The sequence below is a fragment of the Aedes albopictus genome, chromosome 3, assembly GCF_035046485.1.
Source record: "Aedes albopictus strain Foshan chromosome 3, AalbF5, whole genome shotgun sequence".
Taxonomy (NCBI): Eukaryota; Metazoa; Arthropoda; class Insecta; order Diptera; family Culicidae; genus Aedes; species Aedes albopictus.
In genome coordinates this window covers 442,721,328-442,732,307 of record NC_085138.1, presented here as the reverse complement: position 1 = coordinate 442,732,307, position 10,980 = coordinate 442,721,328, and the positions used below count along the sequence as shown (strand labels likewise).

The window sequence follows — 10,980 nt, the reverse complement described above, 5'->3', positions numbered from 1 at the left end:
CGGAGAAATCAAACTACCTAATTTTTGGGTCGATTTTACTCAAAGCTGAGTATATCGAATAAACTAGTTACCCAAAATTAGGTTGTTTTCCCTCTTTCCCTCACCGATGTTGTCAAAAACAAACAGAGATGCATCTACCTAACGGGGGTCCTTGAGCCCAATAAGCCAATTTTGGGTAAATGCAGGTTTACTCAAATTTGGGTTGAATGAGGGGGGGTCTTGGGTTGAATTTACCTACTCTTAAGTAAATGTTTTTGCTGGAGGTGAAGGCAATTTACCTAGTGTGAGTTTAATTGATTTACTCAAATTTGGCTTATTGGGCCGAACTATGGGGTTGCGTCAAAAGAACTCAATTTTGGGTAGTTTGGCGGTTCCGTGCACGATTTCACAAAATTTTTAGCTTGCGGGATTGTTATTCAATAGTAAAAATGTTGCATCTTCATAAAAACCGTATTTTTACGCGTTCGATATTTACCAGTGCTCGCCGGCTCAACGAAGATAAGTCGGAAAACCCACGATTGGCTCGTATCAAGAGTGAAATCGAACAGGACAAAAAGAAACTGCTGTGGCGCACACCAATGAGCGAACACCCGGACACCTTCCAAAGCAGTTTCAAACTGTTCGCCTCCACTAATCGGAACGCGGAGCTGATTGAAAGGATGCAACAGCCAGTCGACCTGACCCCTTCCGGCATCAAAAAATGGTGGCAAGCCCGAAAAGATGGAACCGAAGCGTACATGCAGAAATTCATCCCGGAACGGCATAGTACTCTGGGCGAGGATTTGGCATCGGCGCATTTTGTAGTGCACAGAGGTGGTTCCGTGAGGTAAGAAATTTTAATTTGAAATTTAATAAAAGCTTATTTCAACAACTCCTTCAATCAGGTTTCGCGGTCAAAAGGAATGGATCCAGATGGACAAGGAAGAAGACTACAATCTACCAACCAATTTCGTGCCAAATTTGGTACTGGAAGAGATCAAATGCGACAACATGAATCTATTCTACGAAGGGTTGGAGAATATCCGACGGTTACGCTACCTCAAACATCTGTCGTTTGAAAATGTAGCAAAATTCGACGATTGGTGTTTGGACAGAGTATCCGGCAGTTCATTTCCCGCATTAGAGGTGCTGAATCTTCGAAGAACGGCTGTTACAGACCGGGGCCTGCACTGCCTCTACCGGTTACCAAGTTTGAAAGTCGTAGTGGTGGACAATCCCGAAAAGAATATCATGTGGAAAATGATGGTTTCTTTGCTCGAGGAATGGAATCCACAAATAACGGTAAGAGCATCTTATTAGGAAGTATGGAATATATGTCTAGTCAGGACCACGTCTGAGCATGGTTGCAATGCGAAGCATAATCCAAGCTGTTTGGAAAACTTTGAAAGAACATCCTTGCCATTTCTTTTGGAACATGCTCAAACGATGTGTTTTGATGGGCAGTTAAGGTGTATAACGAAACCATGGTTTAAAATTACCAATTTCTCTTACGAAAACATCAACTCTATGGAAGCAAAAGGTTATTTCGATAATAATGATGACTAAAGCTTCACTAACAAGTTTGCCTTCTATTCACTGAAGGCTGTGTGGTATTGTTCTGTATGCAAAACGTCGGTTGTGACTGATATCATTTATACAAAATACAAAACCTACCAAACGTACCAGATTTGACAAAAAAAAACAAATTACCACTATCGGTATTTGACGCATTCCTCACGGATGACCACACGATCGCGGCAAAATAAAGGAAACTCGAATATAATGGATTGCTTTGACATTCATGCACACAACAGAAACACGTGTTGGATGAACAAATTGATATTTGAATTGTGAAAAGAAATCCACGTGCTCCGGAGGGAATCGAACCCACGACTCCCAAATCGCTAGACGAACGCTTCTTTCCTCCAAGCTACGGAGCCAGTTGGTCATCTTTTTCCCCTGAAGGCACAGAATTGAACTCGATTCCCCAATCGCACATGATTAGCTTATTTTCACAGTCTAAATCCCGTTCAAATAGGATTAGATGAACACCTACTTATGACACACATGTGATACAAGAATCACTGTACAATTGCGCTTGAAATGAGTGCCATCAAGTCAGTCAAGTCAGTCTTGTTAAAATTTTCTTGACACTGCGTACCGTTGTACAGGAATCACACTCGTATCACATGTATGTCCGGGGTATTAGGGGGGGAGGGGTCTGACCAAAGTCTGTGTGAACAGCGCCACATCAAAAATTGTATTTATGGTCGGTCATCATATCGTGCAGTACAGCCCCTCTACCCGAATAAAAAATACAGTAGAAAAACCGAACGTTGTATTGTAACAGTACTATTTAAAACCATATTTTTACAATAGACACCACTGTAAAAATAAAAATAAAAAAACAATAAAATGTAATGTAGAACCCAATACAGTATATTGTAAATAAGATTTTTACAATATACTATACGGGTGGTTAAGTATCGTAACAATATAAAAAAATATTTTTCTCCATATATATTTTTTTGCAAAACCATACATTATATTGTAAATGAATTGTTATAAATACTGATACGTGGGTTTTAATAAACCGTACATTGTATGGTACACATATGGTTTCAAACAATAAAATGTACCGTAAATATATTGTTTTCAATTGTAGTTTCACTACTGGTTATACATTTAATTAAATGGTTTTGGAATTCTTCTCTTTTGTTATGTTGTATTGGTTTACATTACATAAACCATATAATGTTATATTATCTTGTCATTTTCCTCCTGTTAATGGCATCTTAGGCTTATTAGCATTATGAGAATGCGCTTTGGGAATTCTCCAGAGCATTTTGGATAACCCTTCATATTGGATCGCCCACGTCTAAGTCTGAGTCGAGGTCTGAGTAGTCTCTGATTGCATTAACAGTTGAAGCTTAGGCTCCCATGCCCCACCAGCCAGATAACTGGGTTTCGCAAACTAAGCATTATTTGTGGCAACACTTTGAGCGGCATGATGGAACTATGCCGAGCGCGCTAAGTATTATTAGACCACTAATGTAGTTGCATGAAGTGGGTGACGAGGTACATAAGTATCATTACAGCGTGCTTAACCGTTTTTGCAATATTGAGGCTCCAGTTTGACCAAAGTTTGAAATACACGGGGAAATACATAACAACTCATGAGAAAACTGTCAAGTTCCATTCAAGTATAAGTTAGGTTGAAAAGCGAACCCACAGACGAACCTATATTAGAATTTCTTTCAGTATTCAGTCCAGTCCATATGTTAAAGATGGCTCTACGATAAAGTACGTCAATCGTATTCCTCTCATCGCACTCTACATACCTATTCCACCATATCTCTTGGATCTGCAGTTCTTCAGAGATCTGGTTTACTACTTATTTAAACATTTTATTGACTTTAAATTAATGATGATGATTAACCTGGGCTTGTTAGGGGAATATCCGTAAGTAAAAAAAAATCGCGGTAAGTACTGTTCCTTTGATTCTCAGTGGATTTCAAAGGAAAAGTACTTAACGCGATTTTCTTTTTACTTTTAAATTGATGTTTCAACTTATTCACTTTTTTCTTTCCTTTCTTTTGCATAAAAAAAGTCACAAACATCAACAAAACAAAGCACGGAAAAAAACTAAAACTGAATAAATAATTAATAATGCACGGAAAAATAATGTTTCGGAAAAGTGAATGGTTCAAACGTAAAAAAAATAGTATAATATATTGTTACATAAAAATCGAATGTAAATGTATACAGTGAGGATTCGCTCGTTGGGTCACGACTGCGCCCCGATTAGCGAATCGTGTTCGTTCGTTGGGGCAACTGACAACTGATCAAAATGCTCTATAGACACACGCAAGTGACGAGAAATACGTCACGAAACACTCACATACTTGCGCAAACGGTCTGTATACAGGAGCTGCGATGCGACGACGGTCAGACGTCAAACTCGTTTTGACATCGATTTTGACATTGACAGTGCTTTTTAGTTGGGTTTTGCCCCAACTAGCGAACATCCAACCATCGAGACAGCCCATCTAACGAGCCGCCAACGAACGAATCGGGACTGTAGTAGCTACAATGTGCGAAGCTTTTAGTGAACCATTTCATTACAATATACATTATTGTAGCTGGTACACTGTATGGTGCATGAATGGTTTTCACCAAACACCCTATGGTTAGTTTTTATCCGGGTACCTTTTACCGAAATTTTGAAGCACCTCTCCCTTGCCGCCTATGCTCAAGGTTGAATCCATAGGACACTTTCACACCAGAGACTATCCGAAGCTCGCGCTCCATGCAAACCATAAAAGCATATGACCAAAAGGTTGTTAGGGAAAGCCAATTTAATCTATTTATGATTTATCTTGAGCTATCTTGAGTAATTGCAGTAAAAGAGATGTTCATTGGTAAGAACACATTGACAAAACACATTCATAATTCGTTAGTTCTGCTGCTACTGTAGTGCCGATACCGCTCAAATGTCAAATTTCGTGTGAGAGTAAGCAGACCAGCATAAATTCGTGCAGTAATCCATAACCATAATGCGGAGTTGCTAAAACATATATAAAAGCTGTTGGATTGTAGGTACATCCTTGGAGGTACATCACACAGCTCAGTGAGGAGCTAGGTATCAACTGGTAGGTAAATGGTTGAAGGTGCATCACACAGCTCTGCGAGGAGCCAGGTATCAACTGGTAGGTAAATGGAAATAAATTGTAAACAAGTTATATCTAGATTGAATAAAGGAGAGACACTGCGCTGGTAGCGATGTCAGTCAGTGCCTGGGATTAGAACAAGGAGCCTCGCCTGTGTTTTTATTTCCAACAAAAGCCAAGTTCGAATCATTATGAATTGTTTGAAGGCCGTTTCATAAGTTAGGCTTTATGGAAATCTTTGCAATTTGTGATAAGAAAGATATGTGATTAAAAGAAAGAATTTGATTGGACTTATTGAATTGTTTAGCCAGCTTCACAAGCCCTTTTTGCAAAGTGCTCTGGAAATTTGTGGGCCGCCGTAGTTGCTCCGCCGCGAAACTCTCCGAAACAAGTGTCATTTGACGGCTCGTGTTGGTATTAGTGTGGTAGGCGAAGCCGGCCGTGATTTTTGGCTGCGCCCTTAGACGTCAGTTGATATTCCGCTAGCAAATTCGTCAACGGTTTTTTTGTCAGATCGTCTCTGTTTTGATTAGGTAAATGATTATTATTTTGCAGCAGTGATAGTAATTTGTCAAAAAATCCTCTCAGTCGAAAACCTCCGACGAAAGCACACGTGGTTTTGAGAAAGTGATTTTTCGAGAGTTTAGCGAGTGGAATATTGGAGTTTGTTTGAAGTGATTTTTTGGGACTAGAGTGAAGAAAGTTTTGCAAAACCAAAAGGAAGTAGAAACACGGGAGAAATGACGGGACCGGGGAGTCCCGACCCAGGAGGCGGAACGCCGAAATCTGGCCTAGACGAGAGACAATGGATGACATACGAGTATGAAGAAACCGACGCGGGACCATACAGAGTTATCGTACAGTTGAACGAGAAGCAGGATGACGCACACATCAACAAGCTCGCAGTAGGAAAAATTCTGGCCAAATCGAAGGAGTACAAAGAAAACGTACTTAACCTCAAACCGTTGGGACGCAACAAGGTGCTGGTTCTGGTTAGGACCCCACAGACGGCGAACAAAATCCAAGCGGACAAATCACTCCGGATGCAGAACTACAAGGCGTACATTCCCAAGCACTTTTTGACGGTGTCAGGTGTTGTTACCAGCGTCCCGCTGGAGATGACACCGGAGGAGATTATGGAAAGCATAACCTGCAAAGTGCCAATCCTGGGCGTTTCCAGGCTGCACAAATACGAGAACGATCAGAAGATTCCTACCACAAGGATCAGCGTGACGTTTCGGAGCAATCAACTGCCATGTGAAGTTCGTATGTTCTGCTGTACGAACCAAGTCAAGCCATTTGTCAGCAAGGCGGTTTTCTGTCAAAATTGCCTTCGATACAACCACCGCACCAACAACTGTCGGTCGCGGCAGAGATGCGAAACCTGTGCAATGAACCATGACGAGCAAGGATACGGGCAATGCGCTTTGCCGGCAAGGTGCGCGCACTGCAAGCAAGAGGGACATAAGTCAGGAGATGCAACGTGCCCTGAACGAATCCGACAAAACAACTTGAAGGTCATATTGGCGAAAACGAATCTTACGGCACTCGAAGCGCAGGAGCAATTCCCTATCTACACCCAGAATCGGTTCAGCCTACTGGAAAACACAGAGGACTTCCCCACGCTAATCAACTCATACGCAAAAGTGGCGCATCGACCAAGCAATGTGAACATCCGGACGAACCCCATGGACAAACGAAAGACAACGGACGGAACACGCAAACAACACAACCCAAAACGTACGTCAGAGGAGGCGTCGAACAAAATCATAGGCAACGAGGTAGAAGTGTTCAACGACAAAAAGCGAAGGACAGACGACGAAGTAACGAGGAATGGAACGGCCCTCTTCAATCGTTACAAGACAGATGAGTTCGAAAAATTCCAGTGGAAACTTCACCAAATGCAAATGGCGGCACAAAAGACACGGGAAGGAGCACAACAGAACATGGAAGTCACCAGTGACAGCGATGAAAGTGGCGCATACAGCCTCGCTTGTGGCGGTCACACAGGACAAGAACAGGTAAGCCAGTCGGTAGGGAGCAAAAACGAAAAAAATAAGAGAACAGAACAGAACTAAATAAATGAACAAAACTGATGTCATTTAAAATCATACAGTGCAATATTCAGAGTATAGAGAAAAATAAAGCAGAGCTTGCAAGGGTACTAATAAAAGAACAATATACGGTTGGATTGATATCAGAAAGCTGGACGAAGAAAGAATACGAGAACAGCAAGTACAGAATTCCTTGTTACAACAACTACTATTGTTCAAGATTCGATGGGTATGGTGGAGCTATGATCATCATACACGAGTCGGTCAAAAGTAGAGATTTTGAGGTGGATTCGACGGATAACATCCAGTGCGTGGGTAGATTCATCAAAAACATGGATTTAGTGGTTATAGCAGTATATGTAGCACCAAATACATCGGCGAATGAACTGAAAAGTTTCTTAACAAGCTTGGCAAAGAAAATGGAAGGGTTTAGATCGGTGTTGATTGGGGGAGACCTCAACTCACATCACAGACTATGGGATCAACATCACTCGGACGCTAAAGGAGGAGTGCTGTTTGATTTCATCAACGACGAAGATATCATCTTACTAAACAACGGCGAACCAACTTTCATACCAGCGCAACTGAATAAAAGACCATCGACGATCGATCTGGTCATGGTGTCCCCGGGTCTGTATCAGGACACGAGCATGGAAATCTTGCAATACGGGATAGGTAGCAGACATCTGGTAGGCCACATCGTCATCTCCAGGGACCAACAGCCAAAGGTTAGTTTTTTCTTAAACCGGAAGAAAGTGAAAGAGGAAGTAGAGAAGTTAGACGAAACGCGAGTAGATGGGTTAGCTAGTTTACAACAGGAGATGAAAACAATTCTGAAACAGGCAAAACAAAAAAATCGCTTTGAGCCAAAGTTTTGGTGGAATGAAGAAGTGGAAGAAGCTTGGAAGTGTAAAAACGAAGCTAGAGCAAAGTTTAACCGGAGTGGAACGTTAAGTGACCTGATAGAAATGAAAAGACTAGAAGGGTTGTTCACGAGGGAAAAAAACCAGGCAATGAGAGAAAAGTTTAAAGAATTTGTCAAAGGAATAGATCCCAGTACGAGTAGTAAAGAGTTATGGAAAAAAGTTAATGGGTTAACGGGAAAAAGGAAGAAACGAAGTCAGCCTAACATTGTACATGAAGAGGAAGAAGCAGCTACTCAATTTCTGAATAAAAACTTTCCGTTTAGTGAACCAGTGGAACAACAAATAAGTGTGAAAGTAGATTACGACATTATGAATGTGACGAAGTGGAACGATATCTTAAGCAGAAAAAAGAAAGCATCGGCAGCTGGTCCGGATGGAATCAGCTACGAGGTACTAAGGAGCGTCCAAAGGGAGGTTAGAGACAAGCTGATAGAAGATTTGAATCGTATGTGGAAAGAGGGAAGAATCGATTCCGACACGAAAAAGATTAAGGTGATCGCGATACCCAAGCCGGGGAAGGATCCGAATATGGTGGAAAACCTGCGTCCAATATCAATGCTTAACTGCTCATTGAAAGTGATCAACTCAGCGGTCCTAGCAGAACTAACCAATTTCGTACAAGAAAACCCAATTCTGCCAGCGGCATCGTTCGGTTTTAGGAAGCATAGCTCCACTACAACATGTTTGAACTATGTTATTAACAGTATAAACTCATTAAAAAGGGAAGGAAAAGTCACAGGGGCAATCTTCATTGATCTGTCAAACGCCTATAATACGGTCAAAACAGAGACTCTAGAAAGAATACTGTATGGCTATGAAACTCCAGCTGAAATCACAAATTGGATTGTGAACTTCCTCCAAGACAGAATTGTGCAAATACAGGTAGGAAAGCGGTTAGTCGAAAGAAGCGTCGGTGACGGACTGCCACAAGGGGACGTGCTGTCACCGATGTTGTTCAACATCTACACGGCACAACTACACGAAGCAGCAACAGAAGGAGTCATCCTGGTACAATTCGCCGATGATTTTATGGCAATTGTAGCAGGGGAAACTAGGGAACAGCTACAATGTCGGGCTCAAAGGTTTCTTGACACCTTTAAAACCAGTTCTGAGCAATTGAACCTAAAAATAAATGAGAACAAAACCAAAGTAATTCTCTTTCAAAGGAACCAAAAGACCTTGAACCTGAAAATCGGGAGCATGAACATAGAAACTGTAAATACTCACAAATACCTAGGGCTGACTATGGATCGGAGCATAGCGTTTGGAGCTCACATCCGGGAATTGAAAAGGGGAGCAACCGACAGGATAAACATGTTGAAGGTCATCAGTGCCACAAAATGCGGAGGACACCCGCAAACACTGAACCTACTATACAATTCTATAGTACGGAGTTATCTCGACTACGGTGCTTCGGCATATGCAAACGCGGCAAAGAGCAACTTAAACAAACTGACTGTAACTAACAACGTATGCCTAAGAAGGGTCACAGGCTGCTCTAAAACGACGCCAATCAACACGCTATGCGCCATTGCCAGTCAGCCTCCTTTGGAGTTCCGTAGGAAGCTAACAACTGCCAAAGAGCTAATAAAACATGCACAATTCCAATCCCTGGTCTGGACACAACTACTGGAGTTGAATGCTGGAGACGGGGAAAAGCTGACATACCAAGAGGAGATCTTCGAAAAATACAAGGACATTTTCGACAAAGTGACACATACGAAGTCGGTGCAGCAAAGAACTACAGCGAGGATCGAAGCAGAAATAGACGACGGTGCATGGACGAAAAGGAATACGTCCCCAAGAATACTTAAACAGCTGGCTCTGGGAATGTATAAAAACCATAGGAAAATCTACACGGACGCATCAAAGGACGACGAACTTTGTGGCATAGGAATCTACGACGCAACAAGTAGTTTTAAACTCAGCTTGAAACTACAGAACTCGGTTTGTACAATGACAGCGGAGCTGGAGGCAATCCTGATAGCACTACAGTACCTGGAAGAAAACGATATTGAGAATGCGGTTATTCTAACTGACTCAAAGTCGGGTTGCGAACTTGTCAGTAGTCAACTGGAAGAGACAGAAAGAGACGAGATCATACAAGCAATCATAGAGAAAGCAGCCTCACAAAATACTTGCATACAGTGGATCCCAGGACACGTTGGACTGGAGGGCAATGAGATCGCCGACAGTCTGGCCAAGGCGGGACTCCACGCTAACGAAACCATTCAAAATAGGATTCTACCTCACGACGCCTACAACTCGATCAAACAAGCCATTTCTACAGACGTCCAACAGTGGTACGTGAACTACACCCAAGAGTACGGTAAAGGAAGAAAATTCTTTAAGATTCAAACCACAATCAACACCAAATCGTGGTTTCACAACCTACCACTCACCAACACCGAAACGAGGACCCTCAACCGACTGCTAGCGGCCCGAATAAAAAATACAGTAGAAAAACCGAACGTTATATTGTAACAGTACTATTTAGAACCATATTTTTACAATAGACACCACTGTAAAAATAAAAATACAAAAACAATAAGATGTAATGTAGGACACCATATCGTGAATTGTAAATAAGATTTTTACAATATATTATACAGGTTGTTAAGTATCGTAACAATATAAAAAAATATTTTTCTCCATATATATTTTTTTGCAAAACCATACATTTTATTGTTAATGAATTGTTCAAAATACTGATACGTGGGTTTAAATATACCGTACATTGTATGGTACATGAATGGTTTCAAACAATAAAATGTACCGTAAATAAATTGTTTTTAATTGTAATTTCACTACTGGTTATACATTTAATCAAATGGTTTTGGAATGATTCTCTTTTGTTATGTTGAATTGTTTTACATTACATAAACCATATATTGTTATATTATCTTGCCATTTTCCTCCTGTTAATGGCATCTTTAGGCTTATTAGATTTATTAGAATGCGCTTTGGGAATTCTCAAGAGCGTTTTGGATAACCCTTCATATATAGGATCGCCCACGTCTAAGTCTGAGTAGTCTCTGATTGCATTAACAGTTGAAGCTTAGGCTCCCATGCCCCACCAGCCAGATAACCGGGTTTTGCAAACAAAGCATTATTTGTGGCAACACTTTGAGCGGCATGATGGAACTATGCCGAGCGCGCTAAGTGTTATTAGACCACTAATGTAGTTGCATGAGGTACATAAGTATCATTACAGCGTGCTTAACCGTTATTGCAATATTGAGGCACCAGTTTGACTAAAGTTTGAAATACATAACAACTCATGAGATAACTGTCAAGTTCGATTCAAATATAAGTTAGGTTAAAAAGCGAACCCGCAGACGAACCTATATT

General features: G+C 41.2%; 1 protein-coding gene across 1 annotated transcript; it reads left to right on the top strand.

Moving 5' to 3' along the window:
- Positions 1-383: 383 nt before the first annotated feature.
- Positions 384-1,361, top strand: LOC109425945 (uncharacterized). Its single transcript, XM_019701350.3, has 2 exons — positions 384-826; positions 885-1,361. Exons 1-2 carry the CDS (start codon positions 429-431, stop codon positions 1,297-1,299), a joined length of 813 nt encoding a protein of 270 aa, XP_019556895.3. The 5' UTR covers positions 384-428; the 3' UTR covers positions 1,300-1,361.
- The last annotated feature ends 9,619 nt before the right edge of the window (positions 1,362-10,980 follow it).